This window comes from Manis javanica, chromosome 4, assembly GCF_040802235.1.
Source record: "Manis javanica isolate MJ-LG chromosome 4, MJ_LKY, whole genome shotgun sequence".
Classification (NCBI taxonomy): Eukaryota; Metazoa; Chordata; class Mammalia; order Pholidota; family Manidae; genus Manis; species Manis javanica.
The window spans coordinates 4,486,891-4,506,550 of NC_133159.1; the positions used below are offsets into that span (position 1 = coordinate 4,486,891).

Below are 19,660 nucleotides of genomic sequence, written 5' to 3' on the forward strand. Positions count from 1 at the left end.
GCCCTTAGATTCTAGAAGGGTGTTTCCATGAAACCAGCCTAGGAATGCCGGGTGCAAATCATCTGAAGTTTTTTATTGGATTCGGTACAGAAGTGCTCAGTTGTCAAAAAACTACAAACGGATCCCTGACTCTGGGCTGGGTGGTGGTAAAAAGATGGAGCTTCCTCCCAGGTGAGCCCAGGGTCAAGCTGTGTATCAATGCAGCAAATAGGTCTGGAGTCTGCACAAAGTATGGGAGGAAGCCCCACACACCAGGGTCCTCTGCTTGGGGCCCTCCTTTTTTTGTAAAAATTGGGACTGGAGGGACTTTGGGGTACTGTATCCCCTTGCAAGTACTGTGTTGGATATGAAATAAGAGTGAAAACCCAAAGTGACAAATGATCCAGCCTGAAGGGGAACAGTGGCTAGCTGGTGACCTCTGACCCCACATGACATGTTGGGCCTCGAAGGCACAGCAACACTGGCCAGAGGTGGCCCCTCTCATCATGCTGGATGCAGTCACCTGCCTTGCTCATCTGTGGCCAGCTCATCCCACTACCCCATAGCCAGAGACTGAGTGGCCTCCTGAGCAGAGACAAGTCAGGCAGTCCCCAACCCGTGTCCCTCCCAGAGGCCTTTTTTGGGGGCTGGGACCTTGTCTAGAGGGCAAGGAATGGGCTGAGTCCCCTGAGCGCAGCGCCAGTGCTGCAACTGCAGGTTGCAGAGCTGGAGGGCACACGGTGTAGGCAGGCTCCATACTGGCCTGGAATCCACTTCAGGTCTTCATGTTTTGAGGCCACTGCATGGAGGCAGGGGCCAGGATGAGACAGCCTCTGCATTTGCCTGTCCCCCTGCTCGAGGTCACAGCTATTTATGGACCTCTCCTTAGCCTGACTCTAAGAAGACCCAGTAGGTCCCTGCCAGGCTCCATGGCAAAGCCCAGGCCTGCAGGGTGTCTCCCCAGGAGAGAGAGGGAGGAAGGCCCTGCCCACAGGATGAGAGAGGACACTTGCCAGGGACCAGGCCTTAAGCCAAGAACCTGGGAGACCTCTAAACTAGGATCCCTTTCTAGCCAGACCTGCAAGGGTAGAAGATGAAACGGGACAGGGACTAGCCTACTCCCCCTTTGCTTCTGTCTTCTCCACCATGTACCCACGACCTTCATGTTGGGGTCACAGAGGTGGCCAATGTGGTGGGGAGAGGCCACAACGGTAGAGTCATGAGGGTGCAGACGCTAATGGAGGTCAAGGTGGGTGGGCTGCCACTGGTGATGGTGCAAGTGTTGTGCTTTTGCTGGGGTGGGAGTGAATTCCCACGGGGGTCAGGGGCACTGACAGTGGGAAGCCTCAGGCCTGCGGCCCACACTAGGCCACACACTTAAGGCTGACATCCACAAAGGAGCCATGGAGGGCCCTAGACTGGCTCTCGTGCCCTGTCCACTCAGTGGCCAGTACACATGGACCAGGAGACTTCTCCAAACAGTCCTGAGAGTTAATATGGTCACCTGCTCATCACAGATGGGGAAACAGAGGCAGAACAGGTCAGCAAGGACAATTGCTCAGAGAGGTTGTTTTGGCTCTGAACGCCCTGTGCTTAGAGACCCTCTGTACCCCACCCACCCCCTGAGGTGACAGAGTGCAGAGTGGAGAGCCCGTAGCAGTCCAGGGCCTCTCATGCTGCAGGGCAGGGCTTTGTTCCGACCAGGGATGGCCCTGTCCCCGGCTCCCTGCTTCCCCAGGGCTGCAGAGCCTGCCTTTACCTAAGTCCCGCCTTCCTCTATCCCGAGATGCTGTGCCCAGGGCAGTCGTCATCCCAGAGGGGCCTAGACCCTTGCATGGGCTGGGCCGGCGTGGCATCTTTGGTGCTTTGCGCCCGCAGGCCCCCCGGGGCCGCCGGGTGCGTGAGGGAGGCCCCTGTGGGGCCTAGGACGCCGAGCCCAGCGAGCCCAGGGTGACGTAGCCCGACGACTCGGAGGGCGAGCCCAGGAAGCTGCTGGTGCTCCCCGCGCCGCCTACTGCGCGCAGGCTCCCGGGGTCGCCCCACGACGCGCTCAGGCCGGCCCGCAGGGGCCCGGGGCGCAAGGGCGCGGCCGGGCGCAGCCCAGGGCTCCGTGGCCCGCCGCCGCCTGCAGGGGGCGCCGCGTCCCCGCCGGCCGGGGTGGAGGCGCCGGCGCACACCGAGAAGGGCCCCGGCGGAGCCGGCGGGCGGCGTAGGGCCTGCGGCTCGCGCTCGAAGGCGGTCAGCGCGAAGGTGTCGGGCAGCAGCGAGGTCGAGGCGGAGCGGGCGCCGGGCCCGGGGCGGCGGCGCGGGCTGCCGGGGGGCGAGTCATGGGCGCGGCGCGGGCCGGGGGCCGGGGACCGCAGCGACAGCAAGCTCTCGGCCGAGCGGTGGCGCGGACCGAACGGGGGCACGTCCTCCGCAAAGGCCAGCAAGCTGCAGCGACGCCGGTCGGACCCGGCGGGCAGCACCAGAGCGGCCAGGTCCTCACCGGAGCCCCAACGCGGCAGGAACGCGGGCATGGGGACAGCGGCCCACACGTCCGCGTCATCGTGGGAAAGGCGTCGCGTGGGCGGGACCTGCCGGGAACGGCGGGGTTAACTGGGTTGTCCTCCCAGAAAAGGGACCGAAGCTTTCCTACACTGGGCAGAGCTGCTGGTGTGTGGGTCAGGGGCCAGGCCTGGGCCCAGGTACCCTGGTTTGGAGCTGTGAGATTTGGACAAGTGACAGTCTCTTCCGGCCTTGGTGGTGTCGTCTGTAGTTTGGGTAGGTTGGGAAAAAGGTCCCTTAACTCGAGTGTTGGGCATCAGGTGGACCACTCTCCCAGGCATAAGGGAACATGGAGACGGGGTGGGGTGCCCCTCCTGGACCCACCTGCACAGGTGCTGTGACCTGGGGCCAGCTGATCCTGGGAGAATGAAAGCCACCCCCTGGAACTGTGGCAGGCCTGAGGTGGACTCAGAGGAGAGGCCTTGGGGCAGTCAGGATCCCGCCACCACATGTTCGGTCTGGAGCCCAGCCCTGTCCCTACCTGCAGGTACTGCTTCTTGTCCTCGTGCAGCGGCCGCGGTGGGTAGAACTGGGGCAGGCCCCCCTCCAGAGCAGAGAGCTCGTACTTGGCTATCCTATCCAGGGCCACAAAGTCGCCTCCATAGCTGTAGTCCAGGGAGCGCTCCAGCACCAGGTCCGGGGGCATGCCACCCTCCAGGCTGGTATCTGCAGGGTGGGACAGAAACTTAGGGCCATGGAAACTCAGGGATTCCTGGGGATCGCCCCATACACACACAGGGCAGAGGGCTGGCTATGGGAAAGGGAAGGGCTTTAAATCCTGTCACCTTTTTGCTGTGCATCTGGGAAGGTCACAAGGGGTGTTTCCTCTATAGGGGCAGGACCTGTTACCTCTCAAGCTTTGGGGTCACTAAATGCACACAAGGGTGTGACAGTGAGTGGTATATAAGGGCTCAGTCTGGGGTAACATCATCATTGCTGGGGGGAGATAGGACCTGGGTCTACAAGAGCCACAGGGCTGCCATAAGCTTGGTGGGACACATTCAGTCTGGTGTCCACGGTTACTGCCCAGGTCAGCCACGCTGAACAGGAGAATGCTCCATGGGATACTTAGGTCACTTAGGGGCTCAAGCACATTTGGGGGTGAGGCCGGGGGTATCCGGTAGTTGAGAATGGGGTAACCTCAGTGCATGGGGTGGTCACTGACAGCTGTTATCCTGACCCTAGTGACCTCATCCAGACACCCTTCTCCCTGGGGGCTACTCTCAGGGCATCCTCACCATCGTCCAAGTCCTCATCGTTGGCCATGAGGGCTACACACTTTTCCCAGACTGCCTTGAGGTCGGCGCGGTAGCGGTCGCAGGCCCAGAGGAATACAGGCAGCAGGAGGGCCTGGGTCACTGAGCACCAGAGCACACACAGCGCCATCCAAGGCGCAGAGGCATCTGCCCGCAGGCTGCTGAAGCTCACCACCTGTGGGCACAGGATTCGGTATGGCACCCAGAGGGACCAGGCACACGGCTTCCACTCCCAACTTCAGCTCTCCCATCTGCGCCTGGGCAGGGGTTGGGGGAAAGGCAGAGCTCTAGGCTCTTGGGCGGGAAAGGGCACTGTGTGAGGGTACCAAGCCCTGCCCACTGAGAGCTGCTGGCTGCCCAGTAGTCCAGACCTTGTGTATGACAGCCCTTCACCACCCTCATGACGGCCTGGGAGAGAGGTGGAGGGCATGGACTACCACTGTCTTTTTCAGAAAAGGAAACAGGCTTGGAGAGCCAGGTTTCAGGCCTCCCAGTTCAGGGATCTTCCTGCCATCCTCACTCCTCCATGGCCAGTGGCTCCTCGGCCCTGCCCCTACTCCAGGGGTCCAGGTCTTGGACCCTAGAGGAGGAGAATCAAAGCAGTTTCTGAGGGTCAGAGGGCAGCCAGGGCCTTTGGGTCACTGCCCAGGGACCTCTCATTCCTCTTCTCCCAGGAGAGTTCATATCCCACCTAGAGTGACATCTAACTATTCCCCCATCAGAGCAGAAGTGGGCATGAAGCAGACATCACGTTGGTTCTGCCATTAGAGCGGTGTGACTCTCAGAAAGGTGCTGAACCTCTCCAGGACTCAGTTTCTTCATCTGTAAAACTGGCCTAGAACAACCCAAAGGGTAAGGTAAACATTCCAGACACTGTACCGGGCCGGCAGCATGGAATGGGCTCCATAAACAGCATCCCCTTCCCTGCCCTGAAGAGAAGCTGGGGGCCCTTCCCCTACTGCTGTCTCCTGGCTCTGTCATCGCACACACACACGTCTCTCCCTCAGCACAGAAACTAGGGATGCTGGGCCCTACTGCACACAGGAGTACATGACGGGTACCAGGCCCACCAGGGGTGGGGAGCAGGTCACCAGGGGATGCATCCCGAGTGTGTCACTGGACCATGAGGCTGCCACTCTACCTGTCACCTAGAGCTTGTGTCCTGCGGTGACTCCAGGGACCCAGCCTTGCCAGCTGCTTGGATGAACCCTCTGTCTGGTCCTTCCCCCTAAGCCCCTACCTGAACAGCTCAACTCTTCAGGAGGCTGAGCTGGAGCCCCAGGGGTGGGAGGGCTTCACTATTAAGTCCAGACTTCATTCCTGGGCCAGGCCCAGGCCCAGGCCCAGCCTCACAGTCAGGGCCACAGGTAGCCCCACTGGACCTTGGACCCTTGTTGGCAGGACCTTCCTCAGCCCCTGGGATCAAGATCAACTCTCCAGCAGATGTTCAAGGTCTGCCCTATCTCCCAATTCAGAACCAAAGCTGATTCTGCCTCACCAAAGCCCCATTCTGTCCATCCTGGGACCTGGACTCACCAGGAAGCCCACGGGCATGTTACCCCACATTCCCATGCCCTTCACATCAAATGGGTCTCACTCAGGTGAGGAAAGGTGCCTGAAGTGTGGCAGAAAGACACTGCCTAGGCTCTGCAGCCACCTGACAGGGGTTCAAGTTCTACTATGGCTGCCTTGATTTTAGGTGGGCCATCTGACTTCTCTGAACCTCGGTGTCTGAAACTGTAAAAAGGGGATACTGGTAATGCCTCCCTCAAAGGACTGGGTATGAGGCTTCAACCATTTAATGCCTGAAGCATGCATAGCCCCAGAGCTGCCCCAAAGCCCATGTCCCCCAGCAGTCACCCACCAGCACAGGGAAGCCCATAAGGCAGTCATAGATGACAACGATGGTGGCCACCAGGCCCGTGATCTGCAGCGAAGTTTTGGTGGGCTCAGAGCCGTCAATGGAGGAGCGCCGCTTGCCCTGGGTGTCCTCCACCACGATGGTGGGCACCGTGAAGGCATGGTGGTCGGCCCGGCGCCCCACCTGTGCAGCCAGTGTCTGGAAGAGGGCGATGGCTGTGCAGACCGCACCCATGGCCACGCTGCCGCCCACCAGCAGCAGGAAACACACGCCGAAGCCCAGGCCAATCTCAGCCACGATGAAGCGGCAGCCGTGGGTGTAGAAACGCTCGCGTGTGTCGTGCCAGCCAACAGCGGGCAGGGCTGACAGGATGAAGGACACCATCCAGATGCCCATGACCGTGTGCACCGCCTGCTTCTTAGCGTTGCTCAGCCTGGCACAGGGTGGGGGCAGGACAAAGGGACCCGGTGTCACTTATAGTGTCTCCTCAGGGCCCTGGGGATCTGCAGAGGATCTCCAACTGCCCCAGCACCAAATACATCATAGTCGTAGCACAGCCATCATGGTGGGGCCTTGTCCCTTGCACAGGGGGAATCCTCCTTGAGGATGCACGTTGTCACACACATCCTCACCCAGCATTTCTGTACCGGACACTGTGTATACCCAGGCACACCACTTGTGCCCACCCCCTGCAGCCCAGGGCAGCCCCTCCTAGGTCTCCCCATCTGACCCAAGCACAACACAGGGGTGGCACACCTCATGGGGAACTGGCACCACACCGAGGGCATTTGTGCACACAGACACACCAGGTAGTCCTTGTGCTCATTGCCCATATGTCCCTCTTTAAGAACACCAGGCGTTCAAGTCTTGTTCACACGCCAAGAGCTCACCGGTAGTTGACAGGCCAGCGGACCATCCACATGCGGTGGTAGGAGAGGGAGGTGACAGAGAAGCAGGTGGCCAGGGTGAGGGTGTAGAAGGTGGACACAAAGACCTTGCACAGGCCCTCGTTCCACTCATAGTCAGGGCGCTGCCGTCGCAGCTGCACCACAGCGTAGGTGGCGATGGGCACTGCCACATTGAGCATGTGGGTGGCCGCAAGCATGCACAGCAGGAACTCCAGTGGCTTCCATTTCTTCTGCTTGGCACCCACGCTGAGGATGCCCCAGGCATTGGCCAGCAGGGAGAGGCCTCCACATGCCAGCCAGCCCACCGCACTGCCAGGCAGCCGCCGCTCATCACTCATGGTGCAGGCAGGAGCTGGCTGACAGCTGGGACATCCTCCTCAGAGCCAGGCCTCAGTTCAGAGCAGCAGCCCTCACATGCGGTGGCCAGGGGACACCAGGGACCATGAGCATCTGCAGTAGAGGAGAAGCCAGTGAGTTCTTCATTGGCTGCTTCCTTCTCCTCTCCTTTCTGGGGCCTCCTACCCATGTCCCTGGTACCCAGGGGACAAATATGAGGGCTCAATGTGTGTCTCCTCACTTCCACCCATGCCTGGCCAAGATGTACAATCTGGGCTTCCTTCCAGGTCACCTGCATCCTCAGGGAACCAGCCAGGCTAGGCCCAGATGGGCACTCCTGTGTGCCCTGGCCCTGGCCCAGAACCAGCCCTCACTAACCATGTTCCCAAATCCCCAGCCCACATGAGTCTTCCCCAGTGTATGTCAGGGGCCCTGGCCTTAATCTATCCCACTTCATTTGGCCAAATGAGGACACACCTGGGAGCGTAAGTCCCTTAAACCTCCCCTGTGAGGTAGAGGTGATCTGGTAGCCACTTTCATGCCCACTTTGGGAAAGAGCAGCCAGCTTTGCCCAGGTCAGCCCTGAGCTGGCCTTCCACAGCAGGCACACCTGGCACTACTGGCACTACCACAGGCTGGGGTTCAAACTAAATCCCAGCATACTAGCTGTGTGGCTTGAGCAAGGTCCCTGCACTCATATCTTCCTCTGTAAAGGGGACATGATGCTTCCTGCAGGGCGAGGCTGGGGTGGACAGCTGCCATACCTCTAAAGCCCCAGCCAGGCCTCAGGGACAGTGCTCTGGGGTCACAGTCTGAGTAACGACTGAAGGCAGTCCTTACTGTGCTGTGGATGCCTTGGGCAGCACGGGTCTGTAGACGGCCCAGGCACCGGAACCCGACCCCAGGGATGAACTGCTGACAGTCTGTGGACAGGAGCCAGGGACACAGGACGCTGAACAGGAGGCACTTGTGGGGAGGCGCCCCTTCCTGCCAGAGCCCAGACGGCCGAGGCCCACCCTCCCCCTTCCCAGCCTTCCCAGTCTGGCATCCCTCAGCCCTTCCCTGTGTGGGGTGCTGGCCAGCCCTTCTGATGGGAGGCCCCCACAAGTGGCCCTTCTGGCCACAGCTTGGGGTAGCAGTGTGGGAAGTACAATGCTAAGTGAAGGCCTACTGTGTGTTCTGCCTACACGTGGGCCTTTCTCACCCAAGAGCCTGTTTAATGTTACTGGCTGCAATTCTGCTGCCCTCAACACTTACGAATACCCGCTGAACTCCAAACAGCCACGTGATCCCCCAGAGGCTGTTTCTAGTTTGGAGTGGACAGGCCACTGCATGCCCTGTGCTCAGGGTAGGGAAGCAACACCGCCTGGCCAGCTGCCAGCACCCCTGCGAGGCTGGTCGGGGTTCTTTCCTTCTGTCTGTGGCCTGACCCCCTGGGGGCTGAAGGACCTATGGGGGGATTATGTCTCATTGATCTTTGTGCCCATCATGGGCCTGCAGCAGCCCCCTGGCCAGGGGAAGAGTCCACTCTGGACTGCACTAGGGCCCCTTAAGGGCCTCCTAGGAGGGTTGGGGGATTTCTGGGGCCAGGGAAATTCCTTCCCAAACATTAGGCTTGTTTGCAGATCATCTTTTCTTCTCGCCCCCAACCCACAAGCCCAACGTGGGAGGCAGGGCAGCCCCACCAGACTCTCCACCAGCCATCCCAGGGGCCAGCAAACCTCCCTGACCTCATCATGATGTGGGGTAAAGAGCTACTCATCTCCCACTCCAGCTCCCTAGCCAGTTACTTGACTCAGCTGGGCCTCAGTTTTCTCACGTAAGCTGGACATGACAGTACTTACCTCAAACGCACTGTGGGTGGTCGGTAAGCTATACTGTAAAGTGTTTAGAGTGAAGCTGGGCGTACAGTTAAGTGCCCAGGAAATGCTTACCATGTGGAAGTTTGTACTGAACCCGTCCCTGCTCACTGAGCTCTGCTGCCCCGTGCAGGCCAAGACACTGAGATTGGAGGTGTGGGTGAGCCTCCCCTGTGGATAGTCACCCCAAACAGAACCTGAGAAAGCGCAGCTTTGGGGGTGAGGAGGCCACAGGCCTGCTTACTTCGGGAAGTCTACTACAGGTCCAGAGTTGGGGGCTGTGGGCCAGAGGCTGAGGACACTCGTGATCTTTGCCTTACCAAATAGGAGGAAACTATTTGATAATAGTTTCCAGCGTGTACCTGGTGGATCAGTGTTATTAATAATATTAATATAATTATTAATATACGTCAGCTGTCAGATTAAAAGGCCTGCCCTCAGCTGCCCAGACAGGCTGTCTGACACCTGGGACCTGGGATCCAGCCCAGCTCCAGCCTACCCTGCCCATCTGTTGGTCACTGGTGCAAGGTGGTGAGGAAGGTGCCACAGGCTGCCACTGGCACAGCCTTTCATGGTGTGGTTATCCAGCCTACTGGTGTCTGCTGTAGGAAAAAGCTCTAAGTCTGTGGGCAGGAGAATGTGACCTGTGGGAAGAGGGCAGAAGCATCCTTCTATGAACAGAACATTCCTGCCAACTAGCAAACCACTGATTTTGTGTGATGAGTACAGCCATCACCCCATTTTAAAGATGGTCAAGCAGATGCAGAGAATGGTAATATCATCAGCCGGAGCTATTCTGTACCTGATCCAGGACTCAAACTCTGCTTGCCTGACATCAAAATTCTGGCCTCTCAAACCCTAAAATGCTAGGGAACAAGTAATTTTTTGTTCCTTGAGCTGAAGTTGTTTTTCTGAGCCTCTCCCCTGCAGGATGGGCCCTACTGTTACCACACTGCAGATAGGAACACTGAGGCTTGGAGCCCACTGTAACACAGCCGGAAGTGTGAGGGCTCGGTTCAGGGGTTGGGACTCCTGGGCCTGGTGGTCCTGGGATGCAGGAAGAATGTCACTGGGGTGGGCGTAGGGGGTGGATGCCAAGGTCTCCAAATGCAGAGTGAGAGGGGCTGGCTGTGCGCAAACAGGGAGACCTGTTCCTCAGATTGGTAACCAGAGACCCACCGACCACACATTGTTCACGGGAAGCAGCGGACACTCGGGCCCAGACCCCAGGCTGGGGTCTGGCCAGCGCGGCCCACACCCAGGGTGTCGCCAGCCCCTCCTGAGAAGTTTCTCCGGCATCACACTCAAAGCGACCCCCCAGCATTTCAGGATAGGGCTTCCCGCCTCCTCGCGATTCCAGGGACCCTCCCGCCCCGCCCCCGCCCCCACCCCCTCAAAGCTTAGGGCAGACCTCAGGCACGACCAGCCTGCGACCCAACCCACCCAGAGGGCTCTCCGCAGGGTCCGTGGGCGGGGCCGGCGTGACGTCACGACCCCGGGCCAATGAGGTCGCGTGGCCCCAGGGCTCTATTGCGCAACAAAGAGAACCCAGAACTTGAAAGGATTCCCCGGGCTCTGGCTGCGCCTGCCCGGCTCGCGCAGGCCCGCGCCCCCCGGCTGCCGCCCCAAGGCTGCTCTCCGCCGGTGCTGCCGCCCAGCGACCTTGCAGGGCCCGGCCGCCGCCCGGGGCGGGGCTCGCAGAGCGGAGCCCCCGCATCACCGGCACGACCCTGGCCGCCCTCAACCCGCCCCCAGCGCGGCCCCGGCTCCTCTTTGCCCCAGTACCCCCGCCCGACTCGGCTCACCCCTGCGCGCCGGTGTCCAACGGAGACCCAGCCCTGCCCAGCCCCGAGGGCGCGTCCGAGCGACGACCGGAGAGCTGGACGCCCCCCGGGTCACGCTGGGCAGGGGTGGGCCCAGCACGTCCAGACCCGCCATTCTCTCATCCTGGAGGCAAAGCCCTGGGGCGGCGCTGCGGGTCCCGAGACGGGGCTGGAGCAAGGGGCTGGCCCCGGGGAAGTTACCCCGAAGGTGTCCAAGTTGGGGGGGGCGGGGCGCGCAGTCCTCAGCGGTGCCCGCGGCCCCTCAGACAGACCCTACGACCGACCGACCGCGGACAGCCCCTCCCCGCCCAGGGCCCTCGCCAGCGGTCCCCCAGCCCAGGATCCTCCCTCCCGGCGTCCCCGGGCCACGGCGGCGCTCACCCAGCATTCGGGCGCCCGGGGCTCCTGCTCGCTTTTCCCGCCTCCGGCTCCAGCTGCGGCTGCCGCGCCCCCGGGCGGAGCGCGGGCCGCCGGGGGCCGCGGGGGTGGCTGGCGCCGGAACGGCCCGTGGGCCGGGGCATCCTGGCGGCGGCTGCCAGTGGCCGGCGGGTTCCGCTCAATACGCCCTGGCCACGCCGCCTCTCCCTCCCCTCGCTCCGCGGCCGCCGCGTTCGGCTCCCGCCGCTCGGCTGGCTGCGCCCGGGCGGCCGGGGGCGGGGGGCGGAGCAGGGCGCATGCCTCCGCGCCGCCCCTCGGACCGCTCCGCCCCCGCCCCGAGGCGCAGCCCGCTGCTGCGTCGGTCTGTCGGTGAGTCCGTCCCGCCGCTGTCCCACCCCCACGGCCGAAGGCGCGCCCGCCTCCCACCCCGCACCCACCGCGAGGCTGAAGCCCCTTCGGGAGGGCTTGCGTCTCCCGGGATGCCCAAATCACGCCGCGGGCCCTAGCTGCTGCCCTGGTCGGTCCCGACGGCACCCCCAGCGCCGCCTCCGAGCCTCCTGGGGAAGACCCAGGCCCCGGGCTCTGGGGGCGGGCGAGCCAAGGGGGCCTGGGACAGGAATGGACAGTGAGATCCTAGAGCTGGAGGTGGGGGCCCCAGGGAGGCCTTCCGGGAGGAATCCACCCCTAAGGTGAACGATTGGAGCACAGCAGGGAGAGGACGTGGGGGCAGGGAGAGGAGAGGATGGACGACCTAAAGGTTCAAAATTATCTTAGGGCTTTGGGGATCTCCCACGGGGATGAAGTGAATGGACCGCAGGGCTGTGCGTGGCTGGATGGCTGCCCTCAAATCCACAGGCTCAGAAATGGCCTCTCTGGAGCTGTATGAGACCACACAGCTAGGGAAGTCCAGGACCTGCAACCTGGTCCCCCTGGCCCTCCCGCCCCTCCCGCAGGACACCCCTGGCTTAGCACTCCCAGCAAGGGCACAGGCTGTCACTTGAGCTGGAGGGCATGGAGGGGAAACCTTTGATGGGGGCCTCTGGACATCCCTCAAGTGATGAGTGTGACTGCAGGCATCTTGGCCTTCCATCCAGGCACAGGATCGTTTGTCTCTTGACCACACACACCCTGGGCACAAGGCCTCCAGTTACGCTGGGCTGCATGGCCTAGGACTGTCCTTCCACACACCTGGGAAGCATCCCTGAGTGGGCAGCCTGTGTCTGGAGGAAGGTTGGACACTTACCCAGGACCAGACTCTACCAAATGCATGCTGCCTGCACCACTCCATAGCGTGGTTCCTGTGCCCCCTACAGCATCTCCACACTCCAGGAGCACCTGGGGAGTTAGGGGCAACTGCTAGGGGGCCCAGGGTGGGCCTTAGGTCAGTTCTGTGAGACAGAAGTAAAGGTGCTTGTACAGAAAGTTTCCACAGTGAATCAGGGAGGGTGTGTGTGTGAATGGGGAGCCCTGGGCTATGTACTTCCCATGTGTGGCTTTTGGGCAGTCAGGGCCTAGACAGGCCAGCTCCCTGCCCAGGTGGCCCTGGTTATAAATAGGCCACCAACAGTGGGAGGCTGGCACAGGGCAACTAGTAACCAAGTGTGGCATTTCTCAGGCAAGCACAGGCTGTCCAGAGCCTTGGGCCATGCCACTGCCCCAGACCTGTGGCCCCAGGTACCCCTATACCAACCCAGCTTGCTCACTGCTACCTGTACCAGCATCCCTGCCCTGGGCTCCGCTGGCTCTGGGGGCATGTGGGAGATGGGCCTCCAGTGGCTACCCTCAAGCCTTTGTGTTAAGGGGCCTTGCCAGCCTGGGCTCCTCCCAGCTGCCCCGGGGGAGGGGATTTAGGTACCTGGGTACCCTTAAGCCACCCAGATAAGTGGCCAAGACTCAACTAGCGAGGCCAGGACCCCACTTCTTAAATGTAGATGCCCTGGGGACCTGCTTTCCTTGGGGAGTCCCAGGGCTCAGCACTGAGTGAGTGGTGTGGCTGGCTTTGGGTTCACAGACCAGGGCTCTGGTTCAGCTGGCCTGGGTGGGGCTGTCTGCTCCACCTGCAGGGCAGACCTTCATCTCTCCCAGTCCAGGGCACCACCAGCCTTCAGGTTGGCACAGGGTGCGGGTGGAGCTGGGGAACTAACGCAGCCTCAGGGGCTGAGGGGCAGCGTGGGGTCACTATGGCCTCCTGGGGCCAGCAAACTCCCTCCCCCAGCTCCCAGGCAGGAAATAACCCCGTCAGCTGGGACTGGGGCCCGAGACAGATTCTGAAGCTCCTGGCGAGTGTTTCTGCACATCTGGAGCTGAGTTCTCTCCAGGGCCCGAGGGAGCCCTGTGCGAGGCTGCAGCTGTTGGAGACAAGTCTCCATCTTCAGGCTGCGGTGCCAAGCCTGGGCTGGAATCATTCTCCAGGCATCACCACCAGGTGTGCTCGATGGAGGGGTCTTTCTCAGCCCTGGGTGCGGGTGGACAGCTCAGGCTTTTCAGTGGCCTTGCAGACTCTCTCTCCCTGAGCTGCTGAACCAGACACACACACACATGCAGACAGGGACACAGATGTGCACCCCCCCGCACACACACAGCCTCACAGACACCTCTCACGCATGCACTGACCCTGGCACCAGCTGGAAGGCTCCTTGCAGCAGATTTCCTGTGTTTTCTACTGAGGGCCCGGCTGAGGCGTTGAGGCTGTTTGTAGTGAGAAGAGGCTGGGGCCACAGAGCTCCCACGTGCTGAGCCTTGCCCAGGCAGGCTGGGCTCAGCCCTTTGAGGGTCCTCCCAGCACTCTCTGGCCCCATCTACAGGAAGGTCACACAAGGCTCAGAGCTGGCAACCTGCACAAGCAAGACAGAGAGCAGGTGGGGTCCTGGGTGGGGCCTCAGAGCCAGGACAAGGAAGAGGGTTCAGTGGGGGAAGTGAGGGGCGTTCCCTCTGGCCACCAAGTCCTGGCTGGAGACCTGAATGGGTGCTGCTGTGCCCAAGGTTCCCAGGTACACATGGGCACTGGAACCCAAACAGGCAGAGGCAGGAGGTGGCGAGCCCATGGGGGCCCAGTCCCTGAAGAGAAAGGACCATCCAGGACCAAGGTCCAGCCAAACAGCAGCTTTATTAGGGATGCTGGATTCTTTGTGCACTGTACAGGGTGCGCCCAAGTATTCCCTAGGGAACGCCGCGGGCGTCAGGGGCAACACTGTAGCATGTACACTGAAATGATATAAATAAAACTTTGGTGTATAGGTTTTCAGAAGTACAGGTTAACACTGTGAGACAAATACTTCACACAACACCAGGTCTCAACGTGAATTGGGGTTTTGGCCAAGGGGGTAACTTCAAGGTGGTTAGATGCTGGTCTGCTCCAGGCTCCAGAGGCAGGAGGGCATCTAGGGCTGAGGCTCTGCTTGGCCCTGCCGTTTCGCCTTCATCTGCAGGTACCGCCCTTTGCCTTCCTCAAAGCGCTTCTTCTCGTCTTCGGTCTCAGGCTGTGGACCACATAGAGAGAGACAGGCAGGTCAGAGCTGCTGCAGAACTGGGGCCGGGGCCGCCACAGGAGGGCAGCAAGGGGAATCTGCTCTGGCTTTGCTGGCCTCCTGGGGTTACCCAGGGTCCAGCACTGGCCTCAGGCCCCATCCTTCTGCCAGGTCCATCTGCCAGGCTGTGTGTGCAAGGCCTGCATGCTTGAGAGACACCTCAAGGGGCTGAGGGGACACTAAGAGGGAGGCCCTGCACGGATACCAGCATCGGGGGCACCCCATCACCTTTCCCAGCAGTCAGATTCAAGCCCAGGGCCTGACTTCTGCCAGGGATGCAGTTGCAAATGAAATGTGGGAAGGAAGGCCTAGAGCAGAGCCCAGTGTGAGGAAGGGACCCTCAGGGGACCCTGCGGTACTCCACTTCCAGGGAACGGCAGCTGCTCCTGGTCTTGGCCCCAAAGGGAAGTAGGGACAACCACCATGCTGGCTGTGTGACCTTGGGACTGCCTGATGGTGCCAAGAGCAATCAGGACCACACTGTGGGCAGGGAGCCTGGGACAGCACGTCCTCCTCAGCCCTTCTCTGCCACCTCCTTCCTCTGAGCAACCTAACAGGCCAGATTCTGTGCTCGTGGTGGGGCCTACTGACCACAGGCTGCCCGCTGGCCCGGCGGGACGATGAGCAGTGGCCTGGCTGCTCAGCGGCGTGGTGCCCAGGCAGAGCTCACTGCCTCAGCACCAGGTGGTTCCTCCCCAAGGCCCTGTCTGTTCCACCACAAAGTTCTCTCCAGCCCGCCCTGGCCGCTGATCTAGGTTTAAAGACTGTGCTAATTCCTCTGGGACGCTTCCTTGCGGCACTCTGAGGCTGTCTGAAAACCAAAGGCAGGGGCAGTTGCCCTTCATCTTGGTGATTAGCACCAGCAGCTATTTTTAGGCCCAAGTATTTTACAGGCAAATGGTATATTGGCAAAAGAGAGGACAGTCAGCCGGAGGATGTAATATCAGGTTATACCAAATATTTCCTCTCCCTCAGCCTCCTCAGAAATTGTTCTCTAAATGTCACCAGGTGTAAACTGTCGAAACCCTGTGGCTTGGAGCCAGTGGAACCTGAGGGTGTTTAAAGCACCAGGATGGTGCCCCCCACGGTGGTTCTCGTTCCCGCTTGGAGTCACGGGAGCATGTGGGAATGGTGGCTTTTCCGAGGCCCTTACTGCAAGAGGGCCCTCCCGCTGTCCTGGTTTCATCTCTGACTGACTTCCTAAAAAACAAAATCTGAGGCTTTGTGATTTGTACTGAAACAGCCCAGGAAAAGCAAAATGCCCAACCTCAGTTACGGCAGGCAGTTCTAAGGGGCAAGCCCCTGAGCTTCCTGAAGCCCCGCCCGCGCAGCTTCTGTGCATATCTGGGCCGAATGCGCTCGATTGGTGCTGCTCACGTTCATGTGCCCACGAGCCACCTGGGACCTTGTCATGCAGGTTCTGACCCAGGGGTCTCGGGTTTGCAGCCGAGACGCATTTCTAACAAGGGTCCAGGTGAGGCGCCGCTGCTGGCCTCTGGACCCCTTGAGTAGCAGGGCCCTGCCCCCCTCCACCAGCCCTGCCCCAGATGGGGGGCAGCCTAAGCAACGGAGAACGCAGGTCCAAGGCTACCAGGCTAGGACACTGGGGGCCTTTTCCTCCCCCTGCCCCTTGTGGGACTTGCCTGGTGTGGCCTTTCCTTAGGGGAAGGAGGAGCTGCAGGGCAGCTGGAGGGCAGCAGGAGGGTCCCATTCGAGGGCCCCAGAGAGCACCCCACCCTCTGTGGCCATCTCTCTGTCCATCTGACCGTCTGGTGATCCCTCTGGGCCAGCCCCACCGTGCACTTCCTTTCCCTTAAGGACACGCATCACTGGTCCATTGTGTTACCACCACTGGCCGCAAACCTGTGGCAGGAATGGGGTCTCCATGGCCTCCATTCCCCAACCTCCTCTTCTGTAAAATGGGCCAGCACCCACCCCACAGCGTTGTCCAAAGTCTCTCTAGGCTGTCCCCATTCAACAGAGGGAGAGAAGTGGGCACAAAGGCTCACCTCACGTGTGGGTCCGTTTACACAAAGCGTCCAAAACAGGCAAGTCCATGCAGAGAACAGGGGAGGGTTGCCAGGAGCTGGGGAGGGGTGATGGCTGAGGGGTGTGCCGTTCCACTGGGAGCGAAGGCAACATTCTAAAATGGACGGTGACAACGGCCGCACCACTCTGAACGCACACAGACCCACCGGACGGCACTCCTTAAATGGCCAAACTGTACAGCACGTGATTACACCCAAGACGGCCACAGAGGCTGCGCTCTCGGCAGGTAGAGTCAAGGGCGAGGCTCAGTACGGCGGTGCCCCACCCAGATCCTGGCACACAGGGCAGCTGGGCGCCTCCTCCCTTCCCTGGGCACAAAGAACTCTGTCCTACACCCTGTGGAGCTGAGTCTGTGGGGAGCTGCCCCGTCCTGGGTTCCCTTTCTGAGTCCCCATTCCCAGTCTCCCCACCTGGCACTGTCCTCCTGGCCGTAACATCACAGCATCCTGGTCTGATTCACATGTGTCCTGGGACCCCAGGCAGCATGGCCCTCTGCCCACGCAGAGCTCCACACCCCAGAACAGAGCCCGCGTGGCCTCAGATGCTGGGCCTCACCTCTACCACACTTGCCCTGCAGCGCAGCTCATGGCTTTTTGCCCAATGCCCTGGAGGAAACCCCATCCTCTATAACCACCCAGAGGGGGGAGATGCGAAACCTCCCCAGCCAGCCTAGTCACCATACCCCTCCAGCTGCCCAGGTGAGCCTTCTGCACTGATGAAGCAAGACCCTTCCCACCGTTTCTCTTCCGCGTGAACTGCGGGCTGGGGGCGGCGTAAGGGGCAGGTTCTCTGAGCACCAGATTTTAGGGAGCAGCCTGCTTCCAGTGAATCCTAATGTGGGCCTAGCACCCTGCCAGCTCATTAGGGTCTGCACAAGCCATGAGGACAGCCAAAATCATTATTGTCCCCGCCTACCAACGAGGATGTGAGGCACAGAGGGGCTGAGTGGCCACCCAAGCGACAGCTGGTAGGTGGCCGAGACTGGATCTGAGCATGGCATGCTGCAGCCCTCCATGCCATCCTATGCCGGTGGGCTTCTGCAGGTGGGCCCATCGGTGGGTGGCAGGGAATACAGCAACTCTCCTATGTCACCCTGGTGAATGGGAGGAGCCTGCCCTCCTGGAACAAGCCAGGGGCCCACCTGGACCTACAGCAGGTCAGCTGCTGTGACTCTTCTTTCTCCAACTGGGAGGTGATGAGCCCAGGGGCACCAGCCAAGGGCCTGGGGCAGGGGGGCGTTTCTGTCCTGCATCTCCTTCCCCATGTGTCCCCTGCAAGGCCTTGGAGCCAGGCGCTTCCCCAGGCAGCAGTGTGAGCTCTCACGCATCCTCCTGTCTGGCTGGGGTTCCAAAGCGCCCATGAGTGGTGAGTGGGACAACATGGCTGCCAGAGCCCAGGTTGGCTGGCACCACCAAGCAGCCAGGGTATCCTCCACATTTCCACAGATAAGAACAAAAACACCAGCCCTTCTGTCACATTTAGGGGAAGGCAGAACTCGGGCCACAGCCTGCATGCTTTCTCCCACAGTCATAAGGAATCCTGTCTCTAGGTCTTAAGAGGGCCAGGGGGTGAGCTGGGTGAGCCAGGTGCCAGTCCTCAGGAGGCACTCGCCCCCGGGGGGCATGCATGTGCAAGGTGGGCACCTGCTCGCCTCCTGGCAGCTGCGACCAGTCAGTCACGCACGGCTTTGCTAGGCCCTTTTCCATCAGGCCAGGGGCCCTGTCCTCACATGATCACCCCAATTGACCCCACTAGTCACCGCCTAGCAGCCAACAAATGTTGGGATCACAAGTGTTGCAGAATGTGTGCACTAAAGCCTCTGGACATCTCTCTCTGGTTCAGTCAACGTGTGACCCGAGGAGGGACAGAGGCTGAAGTGCAGGTGACTCCTGTCCGCACTGCTGCACAACAGTACATTCCAGAGTCCGAGCGCGGAGGAGGGAGAAGCCAGGCCTCATGGCTGCAGCTAACTCACCAGGCAGAATCTGCCCTCACACAGAACCAATGAGGTCTGATGATGGACGTGTAGGCAGCTGGCCAGCTGGAGAGTAAGCCACGGCATTTGCAAGGCCCGCGAGGAAGGAGCCGGCTGAGGGCTCATCTCTCTTCCTGTCTCGGGGGATGGCAGCCTGTGCTGAGTGTTCCGGACTTCGCAGTGTTCCGGTCACGTCAAGGCATCAAGCGCCCCTCTATGACTGCTGCAACCCCAAGATGCTGGTGGCCTTCCTTACCTGGTGGCCTTCTCGCTGGCTGCCCTGGGAGGTGTCCAGCCAGGGCAGAACTTTATAAACAGCCAAGGGCAGCGAGGCCCTCCCCTGTGCCCCAGGGAGAAAGGGGACCAGAGGCGGGCAGGGCAGTGTCTCTGCTCTCCGTGGTAGCAGAGTCCCTGCCCTGCTGATTGGGCAACATCCAGCCCTCCCAGGGCTCTGAGTTCTGATAACAGCCCTCCTAGCCAAGTGACCAAGAGGGGCCACCACTTCCCTGCTGGGTGTGGAGCCAACAGAATGAGGCAGATGGCTCCCTGCACTAGCCCCCCACCCACAGCCCAGCTGCCGCCTCCTCGAAGCCCGTCTCCCTCCATCCGGCAAAGTAAATAAATACAGAAGTTGTTGGCTGTTGCTGCTCTTAATGGAGGGTTGAGGTGGTGGGGAGAAGGCAAGGGCTCCTCCAGGGGAATCAGGGCCTGAAGCTGTTGGCAGGGAGCAGGACGCAGCAAGCGGCTCACAGCTCGGGCGCATGCCTGGTGGAGGGGGTGGTGGGTGAGGAGCGCAGGCTCTGGGTCAGAGGGACCTGGCTGTGTGGCCTCACGCGGCTGCCACCCTCCCGGGGCCAGGCTCTCCCACCTGTGAACGGGCATGGCAGTGTCCCAGGCCGGGCCAGGGCAGGCAGGCCCCCGGTGCCAGCAGCTCCGTGCGCATGCTCCTGTGTCGGTGTGCTGCTCGTCCCAAAGGGTCCCTCGAGTGCGCCTCTGTCTGCTGCCGTGCAGCCCTGCCCCAGGAGGAGGGTGGGCGGCCCAGGGGTGAGGGAGGGTCCCCCCCAGCTCCTGCTGCAGGGGGCCTCTGATCTGCATCTCTCCTCTCCCTCCTCTTGCTCTTCCTGCCAACTGCTGTCTTCTGGGCTCCCTGCCACCGGAGGGG

The 19,660-nt window shown here is 61.0% G+C and overlaps 2 protein-coding genes and 1 long non-coding RNA gene across 6 annotated transcripts in view; 1 reads left to right on the forward strand and 2 right to left on the reverse strand.

The window, feature by feature from the left end:
- Positions 1-47: 47 nt before the first annotated feature.
- On the reverse strand, positions 48-11,203 carry GPR153 (G protein-coupled receptor 153). 2 transcript variants are annotated; one of them, XM_036999937.2, is made up of 6 exons: positions 10,951-11,203; positions 6,534-7,001; positions 5,647-6,076; positions 3,765-3,957; positions 3,008-3,192; positions 48-2,555 (listed from the first exon to the last, which is right to left on the reverse strand). In XM_036999937.2, the coding sequence occupies exons 2-6, from the start codon at positions 6,887-6,889 to the stop codon at positions 1,902-1,904; spliced, it is 1,818 nt and encodes a 605-aa protein (XP_036855832.1). In that variant the 5' UTR covers positions 6,890-7,001; positions 10,951-11,203; the 3' UTR covers positions 48-1,901. The 2 variants fall into 2 exon arrangements, with proteins under 2 accessions (XP_036855832.1, XP_073089204.1); XM_073233103.1 differs by lacking the exon at positions 10,951-11,203 and adding an exon at positions 10,158-10,195.
- On the forward strand, positions 11,179-19,134 carry LOC140848806 (uncharacterized). Its single transcript, XR_012129946.1, has 2 exons — positions 11,179-11,316; positions 18,366-19,134. It is a non-coding gene; the product is annotated as an uncharacterized lncRNA (long non-coding RNA).
- ACOT7 (acyl-CoA thioesterase 7) overlaps positions 14,035-19,660 on the reverse strand; it is a 108,389-nt gene continuing 102,763 nt past the window's right edge. For all 3 annotated transcript variants that reach the window (XM_036999939.2, XM_073233105.1, XM_036999938.2), the window contains one exon: positions 14,035-14,426. In XM_036999939.2, the coding sequence (XP_036855834.1) occupies positions 14,328-14,426 (99 nt within the window). In that variant the 3' untranslated portion in view covers positions 14,035-14,327. The remainder of the gene's footprint in view (positions 14,427-19,660) is intronic.